A 20,184-nucleotide genomic window follows, 5' to 3' on the forward strand; every position below is an offset into this window, starting at 1 on the left:
TAAATAGAAATCAGATTACATAAAGCAGATTGTAATCTCCTCTAGTCACCCTTTCCAGCTGAAAAGGCAATCATATAGAGCCAACAAGCATACTTGTTGGCAATTTTAGCCAAGGGAAATGGTTATCTGCTGTGTGATCCAGTTCCATAATTCCAGACCTGATTGCCTCTTGTTAACGCACATTTTGAGAAATGACAGGTCCTGGTTTCTTTTCACATATCAAATCCTTTTATAAATCTAGACAATCCTTTGGTTGGTTGCTATGCATATTCATGTTTATTTTGGATACACCAACACCTGATCAGTGTTCATTAATAATGAGAAAGGCTTTAAATCATCTCATTTAAAACATTTTGCTCTGTGATCCACAAATGACTAATATTTGAAGATGGCAAAATATAAATGATGTTCATGTGCAGTGCAAATGAAAGATTAAAATGTGAAACTAACAATATGCAAACATATTCATGCAAATACTGAGGATCTGTAGCTGAAACAGTGATTTCACACCTTTCTTGTTTTTGTTAAGTACTCTCCAATTGTAGTTTTGTTTTGTTTTGTTAGAATATAGTGTTCATGGATCTGGCAAGCACACCCATGTTTTAAACATTCTTTTTTCTACTTTGATTTTGTTATAGTTAGCCCTGATTTTTTTTTCTGTAACAGCAACAGGAGTAGCTTTCATCACTGAGTTTCAAGGAAAGGGAAGCATAATATTTAGCATGCATTTGCTAATAGTAACAAGTGATTTATGTAGGCCTTTTAAATGCTTTTTGGATAATTGTGCTACACACTAGTAATCAAATACATATTGGCACAGTTTCTTCAATCCCTTTTAAATAAAGAACAGGAAGAGGTATACACATGTGTGTGAACAGAGTGAGAGCGCAAGAGCTCTATAAGACAAAATAAAATGCCTGTGATTAACAACACTGTTGGCAAAACCTGAAACGCACATGCACAGCATAAAAGAAGTAAGCCCCAAGATTGGCCATACCATTAAGCAGAGCAAGGTGGCTGCTCCACACAGTTGATTTTGGGTGTCATGGAAGAGCAGCAAATTGTTAATTTATTATTATATTTTTCCTGAGAGAAAGAAAGAGAGGCACATGTGGGATTTTCAGCCTCAGGTGCCAGAATAATTTGGTTAGCTAGATGAAATGCACCTCGATTGGGGAGGAGTACCATTTGCGGCTCCACCTCAGGCAGCAAGATCTCTTGGACTGACCCTGCTAAGCCCCAAGCCCAACTGTGTCCCTGAGTTTGAGTGCATGTGTTTACTTTCTATGATACAAAGAATAGCTTCTACTATAGGAAAATATAAAGTTCTGTACTTGGGAAAAGCATGGCAGAGGGGACAAAACCTGCTTTCATCCCAAACCTTGAGTGCTCAGACCTTCCCACAAGACATGGGATGGGTGCAATATGATTCTATGCTCAGACGTACATAGGAGACAGGAAGCTGCCTTATACTAGGTCATATTGGTCCATCTAGCTCAGCATTGTCTATAGTGAGTGTCATTGGCTCTTCGGGATTTCAGTCAGTGGTCTCTCCAGTAGCAGATGGCATGGTGCAGCAAAGGCTCTTGCCTGGCCTCCTAGCACTTGAGTTACTGATGCTTACTGGGAGGGGAATGTTACAAAATCACCAGCCGAGCCAATCCAGTGCTCATGCATTTGTACCACACCAACCTTCCCACCGCTTCACCCCTCTCCCTCCTGGTAAGCAGTAGCAACTCACCTGCCAGGAGGTCAAGTAAGTACCTGCAGTCCACCATGCCATCCACTACTGAGTCTCTCCCAGCCCTATTTAGAGATGCTGAGGATTGAACCAGAGACTTTCTACATACAAAGCAGATGCTTTGCCACTGAGTTATGGCCCTTCCCCGCACTGCCCACACCCGCCCTGCAATACACAGTCCTCTTTCTTTCCCCCATTCTTATTTTAATAGTGAGCAGTGTCTGTCTGTGTGTGTGTGTTTTTTTTAATTGACCCTCCTTTTGTTCCATCTATTTCTCCTGTTTGTCCATCTGACATGTGGAAGAGTGCCATCTTGGTCCCCTGGTTAGTTAATAGAACTCCCTCCTGAGAGAGGCTCATCTTGCCCCCTCTTTCTTGGCTTTCACCCAAATGGTGAAGAATCTCCTTTTTAGGAAAGTCTTTGACTCTTGATCAGTTACATGTGTTATGCTGTGACGGCTTTTATTATATTATTTTATCTGTGACTGGTTTTACTGTTAATGTTTTCCGCTGTGGTTTTTTAAAGCTCGGAGGATGGCAACAAAGGAGAGGGCCCCCAAATTATGGAATTATCTTTGTGGAGGTGTGCCTGGTGCCAACACTGTTATCTTTTCGGCGCCAGGTCAAGACTTCCCTCTTCTCCCAGGCATTTTAGCATGTGTTTTTAAATTGTTTTTTTTTTAAGTGTTTTTAAAATTGTATATTTGTGTATTTGTTTTTAATGTTTTTAATTGTTGTAAACCGCACAGAAAGCTTCGGCTATGGGGTGGTATACAAATGTAATAAATAATAATAAATAATAATAATTTTAAATGTTTTATTTTGTTTTAAATAATTGCTTCTATGATATTTTCTGTATTTATTTTTATTTTCCATGTTTTGCATTTCCTTTTATTGTCGGCCCTCTAGGAAAAAGGCAGGGCAAAATGTGCCTCCTTCAACCTTGGGCCCCCAGATGTTGCTTGACTCCAAAACTTAGCCAATGATCAGGGATGGTGGGAGTTGTAGTTCAACAACTGAGGACCCAAGGTTGAAGAACACTGTGCTACATAAATAAACAGCCAGTTCCTGGTTTCTCTCTCTTTCTCACAAAAAATAGAATCCAGGTGAAGAGGTAGGTCTGTGCCAACAAGACTAGCTTGGATGTCAGTTGCTGTCACTGGATTCTCTGAAACAAAAGCTAGACTTGAAAGAAGTACACAGCTAGTTTCTACATGCCCAAGGACACATTAGGTTTTATTTTCTCAGGCATTGGCCCTCACCCTGTATCACATAGCAAACCATGTTTGTATCTGAGGGCACTTCCAAAGGCAGATTCTGATATGGCATGAGATCTGGCCAAAAGAAATCTATAAAAGCTACTCAGCATGTTTATGTCTTAAAAGGAGCTTTCCATAATCTGGTACCCTTCAGATGTTTTGGACTACAACTTCCATCACCCTCAGCCAACACGGCCATACTGGCTGGGTTGATGTGAATTGTAATCCAAAACATTTGGAGGCCACCAGGATGGGAAAGAGCATCCTGAAGTCTTTCTCTGGATCCTAGCCAAGTAAACAGGCTGCAAATGGAAAGCCTGATTGGGGGGGGGGCATGGCAAAATCTGCTTTCCCCAAGAAACTGGGATGGCAATGGATTGGGGAATATTTGGGTCCTTTCTTTATCCAATGCAAGTGAACAGTTTCCATTATCTCTCCAACATGATTTCAATGGGAGAAGCTAAGCTAATGCATTTGAGGACACTGTTGAAGCGAATGGAAGGCCCTCATTGGCAGGCTTCCATCATAATGATTGATATCTTGTTAGTTTCATGTTAAAAATCACTTATGAATATACAATATTGACAGAAGAGATTGTCGCCATTTCTAAGATTACATTTTAACTGAATAATTTTTTCAATAGTTAACTCATCTTTGTTTTTGTTTTACATTTTAGAGGTACAGTGTAGAAATGTCAATCAGACAGCCCAAAAAGATGGAATTGCTGAGTAAAGTTGAAGGTTTGAAGAGAAGTGGTGTTTTACTACCCAATGATCTCCTTGAAAAAGTGGATTCAATTAATGAAAAATGGGAACTGCTTGGGGTATTTGCATTTTTATTACTGTTTGTGGGTTGTGTGTACTTTTTGTGTCTTGATGTATGCTGTCTGCCTGATTTCTAATTTGAAGCACAAATATCTATTTCATTCAGTTCACTACATATATTTCAAACAAGCAACTCATGCTATTACAAAAAAAGAACATTAGTTTCCTTGTCTGTTTATTTTTTTATTCCCTGCTTGTCTCTTATCTGACTTCAATAACTTTAGTTTTTTTTAATACAGAAAAAATGTAAGTAAAATATGCCATGTATTATGGGTATGCACCAAGTCAACTATAATACAGTATATCTGATATACACTGACTGTCATGCTTGAGTGAATGTTAATAGAATTTATTCTGAAGGTACATGTTAGAGACATCTACTCTTTAACTATTTACTATACCCTTAAGATGAAAAGTGTGGATGTCACTACATATTTCAGGTCATACTGATGGCTGAAAAACGAATATGCAAATTTTGTACAAAACAGAAGTACTAGGTCTGAGGATGCAGTAAGGATATGTTTCATGCTGTTGTGTTCAAATCACATTTGACAAAAATAACAAAAAAAGTTTCATATAATTCATTCCATGCTATGATGGCTTCAGTCTCAGCCAAACATGAGTTATACGAATCTGGCAAAAGATGCAGTATAGTGATTCTCTTACCCAGACACCAATAATGCATGATGCATAAAGCATTATTGTTGACTGCTGAGTACAAGAGTGTTTGTTTTGTTTTTACTATCTATTTCTTTCCTTAATTGCTTTCATTCAAAATTAAAGCTTTATCGTTGTTGTTATGTGCTTCCAAGTCGACCACAACTTATGGCGACCCTATGAATCAGTGACCTCCAAGAGCATCTGTCATGAACCACCCTGTTCAGATCTTGTAAGTTCAGGTCTGTGGCTTCCTTTATGGAATCAATCCATCTCTTATTTGGCCTTCCTCTTTTTCTATTCCCTTCTGTTTTTCCCAGCAGTATTATCTTTTCTAATGAATCATGTATTCTCGTTATGTGTCCAAAGTATGATAACCTCAGTTTAATCATGTTAGCTTCTAGTGATAGTTCTAGTTTAATTTGTTCTAACACCCAATTATTGGTCTTTTTCACGATCCGTGGGATGCACAAAGCTCTCCTCCAACATCACATTTCCAGGGAGCTGATTTTTCTCTTATCCGCTTTTTTCACTGTCCAACTTTCACATCCATACATAGAGATCGGAAATACCATGGTCTGAATGATCCTGACTTTAGCGTTCAGTGATACATTTTTGCATCTGAGGACCTTTTCTAGTTCTCTCATAGCTGCCCTCCCCACTCCTAGCCTTTTCTGATTTCTTGACTATTGTCTCCATTTTGGTTAATGACTGCGCCGAGGTATTGATAATCCTTGACAAGTTCAATGTCCTCATTGTCAACTGTAAAGTTACATAAATCTTCTGTTGTCATTACAAAGCTTTATAAACATGCTCCCTCCCTGATAGGTTTCCGCCAAGCCTTAAAGACCTGGCTATTCAGGCAGGCCTACAGGATTGGGGTGGATTAGTTTTTATGTATTAAATTGATGCTGGTTTTAGATTGATTATATTGTTCTTGATATGTATACTGTGTTTTATACGTTGCCTAGAGTGTCTGTTAACTCGGACAGATACAATTACTATTGTTATAGTTTTCTTTGTTCCTACGTACTAGTCACTGTATTGTTGCATTTAGGGTTCTAACTGTGTTTCTGTCTCCTTTTGCTTTTGCTTTCCTTCTCTCTTTAACCATATTAAGAGTTTCTTCAGTCATCCACTGAGGTCTTTCTCTCTTTTTAATTAGAGGTATTGTCTTTTTGCATTCTTCCCTGATAACATCTCTGACTTCATAGTTCTTCTAGTTCTCTGTGAACTAAGTTTAAGCCTCAAATCTGTTCCTTATTTGATCTTTATATCCTTCTGGGATGTTATTTAAATTGTATTTTGGCATTATGATATGCTCTTACTATATATGGAGCAAGAAATGCCAGACATCCAAGCTGCATTTAGAAAGGGAAGAGGCACCAGAGATATATTGCAAACATACGTTGGATAATGGAACAGACCAAGGAATTTCAGAGGAAAATCACCCTGTGCTTTATAGATTACAGCAAAGCCTTTGATTGTGTAGATCATTTATTTATTTTATTTATTTATTTTTAAAACTTATATACCACCCGACTAGCAATAGCTCTCTGGGCGGTGAACATAGATACAATAAAATACAATATAATACAAAACATCAGTCTAAAATCAAATTTCACAATCTAAAAACAGCAAAGGCTAAAATCAAATTACAAACATTACAATCATTAACAAAAAATTAAAATGCCTCGGAGTAGAGAAAGGTTTTAACCTGGCGCCGAAAGGATGATAGTGTCGGCGCCAGGCGAACCTCCTCGGGGAGACTATTCCATAGTTCGGGGGCCACCACTGAGAAGGCCCTTGATCTTGTCACTGCCCTCCGGGCCTCCCTATGAGTCGGGACCCGGAGGAGGGCCTTCGTAGCAGACCGTAGTGTACGAGCTGGTTCATAGCGGGAGAGGCGTTCCGACAGATATTGAGGTCCTGCTCCGTATAAGGCTTTATAGGTTAATACCAACACTTTGAATTTGGCCCGGAAGCGTATTGGAAGCCAGTGCAAGCGGGCCAAAACAGGTGTTATATGGTCAGACCGCTTCGTTCTTGTTAGCAGTCTGGCCGCCGCATTTTGCACTAGCTGTAGCTTCCGAACCGTCTTCAGAGGTAGCCCTACGTAGAGCGCATTACAGTAATCCAAACGTGAGGTTACCAGAGCATGTACTACTGATGTAAGATCCTCCTTACTCAGGTAGGGACGTAGCTGGGCTACCAATCGAAGTTGGTAGAACGCATTCCGTGCCACAGAGGCTACATGAGCCTCAAGTGACAGGGAAGAGTCTAGAACGACTCCCAGACTACGAACCTGTTCCTTTAGGGGGAGTGTAACCCCATCCAGGAGAGGATATATATCTACCATCTGATTGGAAAAACCATCCACCAACAGCATCTCAGTCTTATCAGGATTGAGTCACAGTTTGTTAGTTCTCATCCAGTCCATTGTCGCATCCAGGCAACGGTTCAGCACATTGACCGCCTCACCTGAGGAAGATGAAAAGGAGAAGTAGAGCTGCGTGTCATCAGCGTACTGGTGACAACGCACTCCAAAACTCCTGATGACCGCACCCAACGGCTTCATATAGATGTTAAAAAGCATGGGAGACAAAACCGAACCCTGCAGGACCCCACATTGGAGTACCCACGGTGTCGAGCAATGTTCCCCAAGCACTATCTTCTGGAGACGGCCTGCCAAGTAGGAGCGGAACCACTGCCACGCAGTGCCTCCAACTCCCAACTCCGCAAGCCTCTCCAGAAGGATACCATGGTCGATGGTATCAAAAGCCACTGAGAGATCAAGGAGAATCAACAGAGTTACACTCCCTCTGTCTCTCTCCCGACATAGATCATCAAACAGGGTGACCAAGGCCGTCTCAGTGCCGAAACCGGGCCTGAAACCCGATTGAAATGGATCTAGATAATCGGTTTCATCCAATAGCGCCTGGAGCTGGTCAGCAACCACTCGTTCCAAGATCTTGCCGAGATATGGAACATTTGCCACTGGTCTGTAGCTGCTGAAATCCTCTGGGTCCAGGGAAGGCTTTTTCAGGAGTGGTCTCACTGCTGCCTCCTTCAGACAGCCAGGGACCACTCCCTCTCGCAAGGAGGCATTTATCACTTCCCTGGCCCAGCCAACTGTTCCCTCCTTGCCAGTTTTTATTAGCCAAGAGGGGCAAGGATCTAGTACCGAAGTGGTTGCACGTACCTGTCCAAGCACCTTGTCCATGTCCTCGAACTGAACCGACTGAAACTCATCCAACAAAACATGATAAGACTGTGCACCAGACACCTCACTAGGGTTAACTGCTATAAAATGAGAGTCTAGGTCCCAACGAATGCATAAGATCTTATGCTGGAAGTGCTCAGCAAACTCATTGCAGCGGGCCACCGAAGTATCTACAGTGTCCTGAAGGCCTAGATGGAGTAGTCCTCGGACAACTCTAAAAAGCTCCACTGGGCGGGAGAGAGATGCCTTAATAGTGGCGGCGAAATATTGTTTTTTCGCCGCCCTCACCGCTCCTATATACCGCTTGGTGAAAGCACAAACCAGCGTATAGTTGCATTCATCAGGAGTTCGTCTCCATCTCCGCTCAAGCCGCCTCCTATCTTGCTTCATCGCCCTCAACTCTGGAGTATACCAAGGAGCTGAATGAGCTCTGCAAAGGAGAGGGCGCGCAGGAGCGATCGTGTCGACAGCCCGGGCCATCTCCACATTCCACAGATTAACCAGGGCTTCAACAGGAGCGCCGGTCCTATCAGCCGGAAAATCCCCCAGAGCCCTTTGAAAACCTTCAGGATTCATTAGTCTCTGGGGGCGGACCAATTTAATAGGTCCCCCACCCTTGTGGAGGGAAAAGGTCGCTGAAAGTCTAAACTTCAGCAAGCAGTGATCTGTCCATGACAAAGCTATGGAATGCTCTAAAAGAAATGGGGGTGTCACAGCATCTGATTGTCCTGATGCACAATCTATACTCTAGACAAGAGGCTACTGTAAGGACAGAATATGGAGAAACCAATTGGCTCTCAGTCAGAAAGGGTATGAGACAGGGGTGTATTCCATTTGTTTAACCTATATGCAGAACATATACAGAAAGCGGGATTGGACCAAGATGAAGGAGGTGTGAAAATTGGAGGGAGAAATATCAATAATTTAAGATATGCAGACGATACCATACTACTAGCAGAACCAGTAATAAGTTGAAACGAATGCTGATGGAATTTAAAGAGGAAAGCACAAAAGCAGGACTACAGCTGAATGTCAAGAAGACTGAAGTAATGACAACAGAAGATTTACGCAACTTTAAAGCTGACAACAAGGACACTGAACTTGTCAAGGTTTTGGCACAGTCATTAACGAAAATGGAGACAATAGTCAAGAAATCAGAAGAAGGCTAGGACTGGGGAGGAGAGCTATGAGAGAACTAGAAAAGGTCCTCAAATGCAAAGATGTATCACTGAACACTAAAGTCAGGATCATTCAGACCATGGTATTCCAAACCTCTATGTATGGATGTGAAAGTTGGACAGTGAAAAGAGTGGATAAGAAAAAAATCAGCTCCTTTGAAATGTGGTGGAGGAGAGCTTTGTGCACACCATGGACTACGAAAAGGACCAATAAGGTGTTAGAACAAATTAAACCAGTACTATCACTAGAAGCCAAAATGTTGAAACTGAGGTTATCATACTTTGGACACATAACGAGAATACATGATTCATTAGAAAAGATAATACTGCTGGGAAAAACAGAAGGGAATAGAAAAAGAGGAAGGCCAAATAAGAGATGGATTGATTCCATAAAGGAAGCCACAGACCTGAATTTACAAGATCTGAACAGGGTGGTTCATGACAGATGCTATTGGAGATCACTGATTCATAGGGTCACCATAACTCATAATCTACATGAACACACATAACAACAACAAAAGGAAACACAATCAGCCAGATGACCAGCTAATCAACTTTTCTTCATTACCCAATAATCAGATTTTTAAAATATCAATAAAACACTACCCTGCAATTTAAAATGGATTTTAAAGACCCTTTCTTTTTTACATATTAAGATCAAGATGCAATTTTATATCATTTTTTCAAAGTAATTTCTGCATTTAAAAAAAGTTGTTGTTTTTTCCCTCTTAAATGAAATTTCATGTAGAATAAGATGTTTTTGATTGAGTTTTCTTTAATTTAATTTAAAAAGCTCTCTGGAAACTAACAACACTAGGCATACTGTTTTAATTGGCATGATTACATTTTAATTGGCATAAAAAAATTAAAGACAAGGATTTTAACTTCTAACAATGGTAAAATAGAGAGATATGGTTTTTAATATTACTTTCATCTAAGGTGAACAGTGTGGAATGGAAATACATTAGAATGAAATGTCAGTGGTGCGTACAGTTTAATCTGTGAAATTTTGTCCCCTGTGCTGAATATTACTCTGTCTCAATTGCATATTAAACAACCCTATCAAGGCAGGCATTGGCATCTGCTGTGCTGACACAAATTGTGAATTAAATGAAATTGATGTCCTCTGTCGTATATATATGAAGACGGACCATTCTCTGAAGTATTCTGTTTATGAAGAATTTATGATTGCAAACTGTTCCAGAACAAAAAAATGGCAATAAATCCTTTTTTGTGACCCTACCCTCCAAGGGCATTGATTTCACCTCCTGCTGCTACTTTTGTTACAGCATAAAAACAATAGCTAAAGCTGGATTCCACTGAGAGCTTTCAAATTATCAATATTTGAGCCATCAAAATAGAAAGGTGTTGCCAAGAATATGTGTTGTTTTTTGTTATGATCTCCCCAACACACTATTTACGCAATGCTTTTGAGTAGATGAGTATCTGTAGATTTAATTCAGTGTGTGCTTCAAAGCTTATTCTAAGACTGTAAATTCTCAAAGCACTTAGTCCACACTCATCCCGCTGACTTGAATGGGGCTAATCCTAACCCATCTCTATCCTTTAAAGATTTATTGATTAATGAAACCAGTTGATAATCAGCACCTTCTGCAGGCATAGGTCCTTTTCCAAAGTAATTACTCACAGAACCACAACACATAATGGTTCTTATAAGTAAAAAGCAAAGGAAATCTGACCCTTTACTTCATATGCTGGCTATTATCTAAACTAGCTACAAATCAAGCTGAAGACAAGCAATTTTATCTGCAAAATAAGTGGCAAATTTATTAGAGTAAGCCAAGAATAGTCAAATGGGTAGATACAGCCAGACCACTCACAACTCATAAAATCTGCACCAGACATCAATTTGCATATGCCATGATGACAGCAAAGATTAAAGATTTTGTCTGTGACATCATTGCCATGTCACAGTTGTTTTAAAATGATCTAGGTCACAATTAGTTATCTTTGGCACAGGGTATACTCTAGTTGGATACCCTCCCGCTTCCTCAATCTCAACCCCCTCATAAACTAGGAGATATGTGGCTAGTAGGAGAAGATGCCTGCAAATTACTATATTAGTAAGAGAATAATAGCATTTTCCCTTGATTCTACATTGGCAGTAACTGTAAATGATTCCAAAGGAATGTGCTTTTATATATATATGCAGCCTAAGGGCTAAACCACACATTATACTGCAGCTGCATGTGCAGTATTAACCCAGTGGCAACTTCTCAGTTCCAAAGTGAGGAAGGGGTTCTTCCCTTGAAAATCCTTCCCCAACTGCTCTTACCCCTCACCAGTGTTTCAGAGCTGTGTTGACCTTTCAAAAATGAGTCTACAACCGTGAGTGGAGGAAGGAAAAGCAGCTGAAAATGGGGCATTTCAGGAGGAAGGCTGTTGGTAGGGGAAGGGTTAAGCAGCACTCCCTTCCCCCTCCAATTATCTAACACTAAGAACTTCTTCCCAAGAGTTATTTCACAACAGAGAAGGGCTGTTAGCCTAACATTGCACATGACTGCAGTGTAACGTGTAGTTAGGTCTTTGGCTCCTTTTGAAATCATGTCTAGTAAGTCAGTGCAGTGTCTGGATCCGTGAATTAAAATGCATAAAGTAAAATTCATGTGGTGCCACCAATGCCATCACAATTCATGTGACATCATACAATACTTCCTCACAAGTTAAGTTTATTTATTTATTTATTTATTTATTAGATTTCTTAGAGCCCAGAGCAGCAAACAAAAACACACTAAACCATATTTAAAACAAAACATATTTAAAAATATATTAAAACAAAATGTATTAATGATATATTAAAACAAAACATCTTTCAAAACAACTTTTTTAAAAAAGCTTTAAAACATCTTAAAAAGCAGTTCCAACAGATGCAGACTGGGATAAGGTCTCTACTTAAAAGGGTTGTTGAAAGAGGAAGGTCTTCAGTAGGCGCCGAAAAGATAACAGAGATGACTCCTGTCTAATATTTAAGGGAAGGGAATTCCAAAGAGTAGGTGCTACAACACTAAAGGTCCACTTCCTATGTTGTGTGGAATGGACCTCCAGGAGGCCCTCACCAGCAGAGTGCAGCAATCGACTGGGTATATAAGAGGGAAAGACTATATTTCAGGTTGATCATAACAAGCTTCCAGTGACTATAGTAAATAACATAGTTCAGTTTTTGAGAAATCTGAAGTTAATTTCATTTTCTACTCCAATATTTTTATTTATCTAAGTGTTACACAGCAAAGGAGCAATATGTCCCCCTAAATCAATCTGCTCCTCTCAGTATAATTACTTTCCCAGGTATATTTGAAAACTGGACTACATTACCACATTGCTGAACATATAAATATTCACAAATACACCATGGTCGCCTTTCAAAAATGTATGGATTTTTTATTATTTGTTTTAAACTTTTATATTACTATTTTAAATAAACAAATAAATACAATTATATATTGAATACAATATATTTATTGCATTTATTTTTAAATTCAATTACTATCAGTAAATTAATGTATGGGTTTTGTTTGGGTATTTTTCCATTCTACAATTCTAGTTAGACTTTTCTTTTGGTAGAATGATGTTCTCATCATTACATGATTTCATATGTCTTGTTTATATGTGATGTTAAGAAAACAGTACAATCCTATCCATGTCTACTCAGTTCTATTGAATTCAAAGAGTCTTACTCCCAGGTAAATAAGGTTAGGAATGCAGCCTTAGCTTCTGCTCATGTAAGGTAGCCTCCCAATTTCCATCCATTGTTCCCTACCTGCAATACAGAGCTACCTGCAACACACTCAAACCACTTCAGATGGTCCTTCAACCCTTGGGAGTATTTTTTTTCAGGGGTGGCAGGCATCTGCAATGGAGAGGAGAGAGCAGGAAGGTCCCCAAACATAGTTCCATTTATGTGTCTTTGGATCCAAGCCAGAGAAAGCTGCTAAAGATCTACTTTGGATAAAGCCAAAGGGAGTCTTTTGTCATTGATTATTCAGGGTTCGGGCCATTTTACTACACATTCAGTAACATATTTGACCACACATCTGCACCTGATATGTTGTAAAATTCTTGTTAAAAACTGGGAGGCTAATAAACCTGACCAAACTGCTCATCTCAGGTTTATTTGGCTATATCTATGGTTATTTATGCAGTTGTTGCCTGTATCCACACAGAGTAAGATAAAGGCTGCAACTCTGTACCTATGTCCCTGGGAGTAAGTTCCATTAAACTCAAAATGACTTACTTTTGAGTAGACATGCATAGGATTGTACTGTAAATGACATTTATAAGGAATTAAAATGACTAATATTGGTAATATCTAGATAGTGATACTGTCGGTATGTTTTCAAGTACATATGCTTAAGATTAATCTATAGTTTCTTTCTTTGTTGTATTAGAAAACCCTAGGAGAGAAGATCCAAGACACAATAGTAGGGCACAGTGGGTTAGGTCCACGTGACCTGCTTTCGCCTGAAAGCGGCAGCCTGGTAAGGCAGCTGGAGGTCAGGATCAAAGAGCTGAAAGGGTGGCTGAGAGATACTGAGCTTTTTATCTTCAATTCCTGTCTGAGGCAAGAAAGTGAAGGAACAATGAATGCTGAGAAACAACTGCAATACTTTAAGGTAATAAAAATACACAACACCACATCATTGATGCAAGGGCTGCTTCATATAGTAAAATAAAATATTAAATATGTATGGGTCCCAGTCTCATGCACACATTTGTTTCCATTTCCAGAAGGGTAACCATGTTAGTTTGTGTTGAGGTAAAAACAACAAAGAGTCTTATGGTACCTTAAAGATTTCCTGCACATTTGTATGGAGACGCTGCTTTTTCCAATCACAGAACTTAGTGATAAATCTTTCAGTACATAAGCATTTACAAGGATCAAAATAATGTCAGCCTTACGTCTTGACTCCTTATATTGAGTGCTGAATTCCATATACTACATTCAACTTAATGAAGACTCATGGTGTGATTTTACAGACTGAAGTCATGAATTACTATTGCATAAGTTTAGCATAAATAAGAGGAAAAGGGAATAAACTGCAACTGGTTCCTGTGTAGGGTTGCCAGGTTCTTGGCCTGAGACTGATCCTGTATCATTAGGAGAAGAGAAAGTCAGCCAAGTGCAGGTGTTCTTGCAACTCTGTAATGGGAAAAATTGCAAGGTGGAATTCTCCCTCCTCCCTTCACAACTTTTAAAGATACAGAAGACCTCTCGGCTGCCGGGGGGGGGGATGGTGGTGGCTGGGAGAACACCCGAGAGGGCGCTTCTTCCTTCTGGCGTGCATATTGGGGCCCAACTTAAGGAAACTTAAGTGCTCCCAGAACTCCATGATGGAGAAACACAGAAATTGAAAGCATGACTCAACTTGTGTTTCATGGTCCCTTTGCATCACCATCATCATCACCATCTATAGCTGCTTTTAGATGTACAGCACAACCACTATTGTACTAGTTGCAAAGGGATACTTCCTGCCTGCACAGTAGCCATTTTCTATGTTTTCGGATCTGCAGCATTCCTTAAAGATACATGACACATTTATTTTCATTTTGTTATGTGCTTTCCTATGTATACAAAAGAGAACATCTATGAGATTCATTCCCACATCACGTGAGAATGCTCATTTGTTTTAGTTTGATTTGATAGAACATGGATTTAAAAACTTGAGCTGCCTGCCTCATATGTTTGGGAAACAGTGGTAGATTATACAGACTCTTGATCTGATCTGATCTGTTAAGGCAGGTCTAATGTTCTTAATATACTGTGCTGAACAGAACTTCAGGGACAATTTACATAACATGGGAAGGGGAAGGGAAAGGGGAATGGAGAAAAGTCATTTCTAGCTGACAACCTCCCAGCCTTAGAGTAAAAATTAAATCTTCTCTTGGTAAATTTGTTTGACAGTGATAGAAAAAAGTGCTAAGGCAACTGAGACCCCTCAGACTCTTAATAGTCATCAGTGGTCAATAGGAATGGCCACTGTTACAATTTAGCCTTCTATTTATTTACCTACTTGAACATCTGGAAGCCTAACTTCAAATATCATGTTTGTATCCAGTCTTAAAAATGGCACAGCTGCCCCCCTGTTCCCAAGCATGTGATTTACAATGAGTGTGTGAACTTACCACTAGCAGGGATATGCGGAACCTATATTGACTGAGAGCATCTCAATTCCAAGGGATCCTTCCATTTTCCTCAATTTGTCCCCTCCTGTTTGATGATAGATAAGCCCTGCTGAGCAGGTGCTCTAAAGGCTAGATTCTGTAAGGCAGAGAACCTGTGGCCCTGCAGACATTGTTGGATTGCAACTCCTTTCATCCCTGAGCGTTGGCAACGCTAGCTGGGGCTGATGGGAGTTGCAGTCGAACAACATCGAGAGGGCCACAGGTTCCTCATGCATGCCTTAGGTTCCCCATCCCAGCTGTAAGGGGTGTATAGGAGTGACATCTGTGGCTTGGCAGAAGCCATTGGTGGGTGTTAAGTCCTTAACCCAGGTGTGGAGAACCTTCAGATATTGTTGAGCTACAAGTCACATAATCTCTGGCCATTGATCATATTTGCAGAGGCTGATGGGAGTTGGTAGTGTTCAGCAACACCTTGAGGGCACGAGTTCCCTATCCCTGCCTTCACCCATCACCTCTTGCCCCCTTCTCAAAGCACCTCTAGTTGTTGACCAGTGCCTTAGAACAATTACTTAATTAAATAACTGGCTAATAGTTAAGTCACACTTTATATATCGCATGCTTGCTTACTTCCAAAATGAGAGCTATCAAAGTACACAAAAAAGTTACACATCACATTTCTACAGAGATACAGATAAAATCTTCAGGCCATCCTTGTCTCATTAAATTTAAAATCCATGATAAAGAAGTTTTCAAAAACCCACTACCCTCTTGGGGAAGCGTACATAAGAGAAAATTGATATAATTAACAATATGAAATATATAACACATGTATTTCAGAGAAAATGTTTAGAGCATTTTGCAGAAACTTTAGTAGGTAAACCTGCTGTAATTCCATTCAACTTAACTTTCTATATAGCTATAAATACAGGGGTTTTTTAATGTTCATTATGGTATGCAAATCATAGTTTCACAATAGAACCTTTAATATTAAATTCGTACAGATGGTATCTAAACCTATATAGACAAAACATATTTCAGTTTACTTTTACATGGCAGTGTTAACTTTTGGCTTGAATCTAGAAATGTGTAGCACAAGTAAAAAAACACTTTAGCCCCACCAAATTCCTCCCATTTCCCCATTCTGCTACAGCTCACCCGCCCCATGCCTCATCCTGTCTATCTCTGGATATAATCCTATGGTTTTAAAAAGTTTTTCTCCAGTTGATAAAAGGACTGATGTAGACATTCAAAAGAAGCAGAAGTGGTGTGTTGCTTTAACATGTAACACAGAGAACCCTTTGGTTCCTTTGAACGTCTGAATTGGCCCTTAAGCACATAAGAAAAGCCTACCAGATCAGGCCAGTGGCCCATGTAGTCAAGCATCCTGTTCTCACAGTGGCCAACCAGATGCTGTGTCTTTTCCAGTGACAGCCATGAACGCAGGCAGTGTGTTCTGTCAAGAGAGAATACTCTAGCCCAGTGATTACTTCTGTGGCACTCTTGGGCACAATAGTGTTGTTGAGGTCTTCACTTGGCACTTTTGAAGCCTCTGAGCCTCCTGACACACTGCCTCCTTTGTCATGAAGTGATGAGGGTGATTACCTTTTTTCCCCTTTGAAAAGTATGTAGAACTGAAGTGACATTCTTTCCCACTTCCTCTTTCAGTTCAATGTGTTTTTCAAGGCTCAAATTACAGTAATACCTCAGTTAACAAATCCTCCACTAAGCTCCTTTTAACTACCTCTGGTACCAAAATTTCTGTTAAATAAGTAATGTCCAGGAACACATCTAGTTTGTTAATTGAGGTATTACTGTAATTCTACTACATCCAACCTTTATCCAGATTCCTTGGGAAAGCATGTTCTCTTTTTCTGTATTTTGGGGGGAGGGCGATCCCAGGAGGGGAGAAAGAACTAACCAGAGGAGGTGGCACCCTCGGCACTCACTCAAAGATTCAAATGGGCCCACAGGGCTAAAAAGGTTGGCAATCCATGCTGTAACCCTAGGGGGGGACAAAGGAATCAGTAGTGGGGAAGGGAAGATGGAAGAAAACTGCTGAGGGCATCTAGTCCCATTTAGCAGCCTGACTGAACAGGAGCACATGCATACACAGTTGAAGGGCAGCAGTGATGCTTCAGCCAGCACCATGCAGGCATGCAGCTGCTGGCTAGCTAACAGACCCTAGTGGTGGCACATGCTGCTGACTTCAATGGGAGTGACTAACCAGCCAGCAGCTGCATGGTGCTAAGGGTCACACACACACACCTGCCACGTCCAAATAGTTACAGGTAAGGGGAAGGATCACTGATTTCTCAACAATAGTAGCCAGCAGTTCCTACTAGTAAAGTTTTAACTGGATGCTGCTATCTCTGGCTCTCTCATGAAATAGAAGAAACTGTTTTGTGATCTCCTGTCTCTTATTTCTCACTGATTCTCAGAATCAGGTAATCCTGATAACGTATCTGGCAAGGTTAGCTCTCCAAGAAAGCAAAAGCTTTCATTGTCATCCAAGATTGTGCACTAATGTTTGAAATAAATTTCATTTACTGTGAATGCAGAAGATTCAAGAATTTCAAATTCTGAAATCATTTATTATAGTAATTATATCAGCATGAGTTTCCTTGTTGTGAGATACAATGGGATTTATATTTGACCATTTGCCAAGTGGTAATTCTAGTCACTTTGCAAGCCATTTCTCTATATTGCCTTGTCATGTGGTGAAGGGATTTTTTAATTTTTTATTTATTTAACAAGATTTATATACTGCTTAATCACAAAAAACTTCATAAAGCAATGTAAAGTATTCATAAGAAAATACCAGTAACATCAAATTTTAAAAACAAGAAGGCATAATGAAGAAATTCAAATATAGACAAAATCAACAGTTTTAAAATGAGTATATGTAATCAAATTACATGTCTGGGTCAGCTTGCCTAAACAAAAACATTTTTAGCAGGCATCAAAAACAGTACTGTGAATGTGTCCTACTTAATATTAATTTTATAAGAAAGCTGTGGGGGAAAGTGGAATATAAGATTCTCTTCAACACCTAGTGGAACACTATAGGAAATTTGCTTATCAAGTAGTAACATGTCTGCATTTACTCACAAAGTTATAAGAACCTAAATAGTTTTTTAAAAAATGCCATACTTCTCTGTTTTCCTAAAATGCTCCTGTAGCTGCTTCTTAGTTTAGACTTCAGATAGCAGAATCTTTAAAATAATGAATACGTTTTTACAGATTATTGCCAAAACTGCATTTTTTATTCCAGGGAGACATTGTGATAGATGCCAGCATTTCAGTAATGATATAACCAATCTGTAACCTATTATAATTTCCTTTCAGAATAACTTAATTTTCATGTTGTTTTATATGACTGGAATTTTAATAGAGTTTTTAATTTAGGAAGAGAAGTATACTACACATTACTAATTACATAGGAATACGGATTAAATAGCAGAACTCCAAACTATGTTTTTTAAATAAGAAAGATTTTAATAAGTACTTAACCCAGCATAAGGAGTGGTACCAAAAATGGCTTTCATGTGCAAAAAAATTAAAGAGGCATCTATTTTGGACTTACTCTATCCATGTACTGTACTGCTACAGTCAAGGTGGAATAAATACAAGTGCTACTTATTGGCTAGCAATACTAGAAGTTTAATTTTTTTCAAGTAATTTAAAGATAATTGATTTGTATATATATTTCAAAGCCCATAATTTGACAGGAGTAGTTATGCCTAAATCACTCAGGTTGCATAGCAATGCATCAAGCAGAAATTCCTAAACAATCAAAACGTACTTAAAATAAATTTGTAATAAAATAGTTTGATGCCACTTGTATTTTTCACATGTAAATAGAGTGAAAGGAAAATAAGTTCTTTATTAGAAATGTGGATATTTTTAATAATAAATGTCACATGTCATTTCCAAACTTGTCAGTGAGATACCACACTCATAGAAAAGAATCTTAGCAAGTGAGATGCTCATTGCAGCAATTTGGTGGATAATAGTATAAAAGGTATGTTTTTTAAATGAAGGAAACCACTTCACTATTTTGAAAGAACTCACAATCCATTTTAAACTGTCATTCCATGTTTCTAACTTGCTGTTAGATGATATTTCCAAAATGTCAGTCTGAAATTTTCCTTCGACCATCATCCTAATAAAATCTGACGGCAAGTATATTATATCCAAACTTTTATCCCCATAATTAGCATCAAAGATCCTCACTGGGGTTAATCAGAAAAGTTGTACAAAGGGTTTCCAATGAATGGCCATGAAAGCCGCAGTATGCCTTTAAAAAACCATGTAATATAGGCAAGATGGATGACAATCAGGAGACAAATGTATGAGCAAAGCTGTTTGGAGAGAATAGTTTTGTAGTGTATGATGTATGTTACGCAAATGAGCTTATTAGGACTCTCATCTATTTTATTATTGGTGCCCAATTTAATAGAGGCATTTAAAAAACAATATTTCTGCCTGACTCCTTGGAAGGAAGAAGATACATTGATATAATTGAAAGCAAATGATTGCATGTTGTGCCATTTAATCATGTCATTTTTCAGTGGCTCTTTCTTGCACTTCACTGCATGCTTATAGAATATTTAGCTTCATATAGATTATGCCACACTATTGGCAACAGGTTTCAGCCCTTTTTTTAGGTGACATTTTCTTTTAACCCTGAAATCAGTAAAAACATTCAGATTTGCCAGTGTTTCTTTAGACGATGACAAGTCATCATTCACTTCCAGTATGTGGCATTTGGGGTGCTTTTTATTATTATTATTTTGAGAGATTACTTACTGCTGGTTGTCGTTTTCAAGTCTCTAATGGAAAACCTTATTATTCTTCATTTATAAGGTACATCTAAGCTAATTTTTAAGACATGGGGCTCATCAGAGCAGTCAGGAAAAACATAAGAAGATCAGTGACCCATCTAGTCCAGCATATTCTCACAGTGGCCAGCCAGATGTCCATGGGAAGTCCACAAGCAGGACCTGAGTGCAAGAGCACTCTCCCCTCCTGTGGCTTATGCCAACTGGTTTTCAGAAGCACATTGCCTCTGATTATGGTAACAGAGCACAGCCATCAAGGCTAGAAGCCATTGATAGCCTTATCCTTCATAAATTTGTCTAATCTTTTTTTAAAGCCACCC

General features: G+C 39.2%; 1 protein-coding gene across 1 annotated transcript in view; it reads left to right on the top strand.

The window, feature by feature from the left end:
* LOC133377466 (A-kinase anchor protein 6-like) overlaps positions 1 to 20,184 on the top strand; it is a 282,604-nt gene that overhangs the window by 212,492 nt on the left and 49,928 nt on the right. Inside the window, exons 9-10 of the mRNA XM_061611610.1 lie at positions 3,677 to 3,823; positions 13,289 to 13,513. Of these exons, the coding sequence (XP_061467594.1) occupies positions 3,677 to 3,823; positions 13,289 to 13,513 (372 nt within the window). The remainder of the gene's footprint in view (positions 1 to 3,676; positions 3,824 to 13,288; positions 13,514 to 20,184) is intronic.

The sequence above is a fragment of the Rhineura floridana genome, chromosome 2, assembly GCF_030035675.1.
Source record: "Rhineura floridana isolate rRhiFlo1 chromosome 2, rRhiFlo1.hap2, whole genome shotgun sequence".
Lineage (NCBI taxonomy): Eukaryota > Metazoa > Chordata > Lepidosauria > Squamata > Rhineuridae > Rhineura > Rhineura floridana.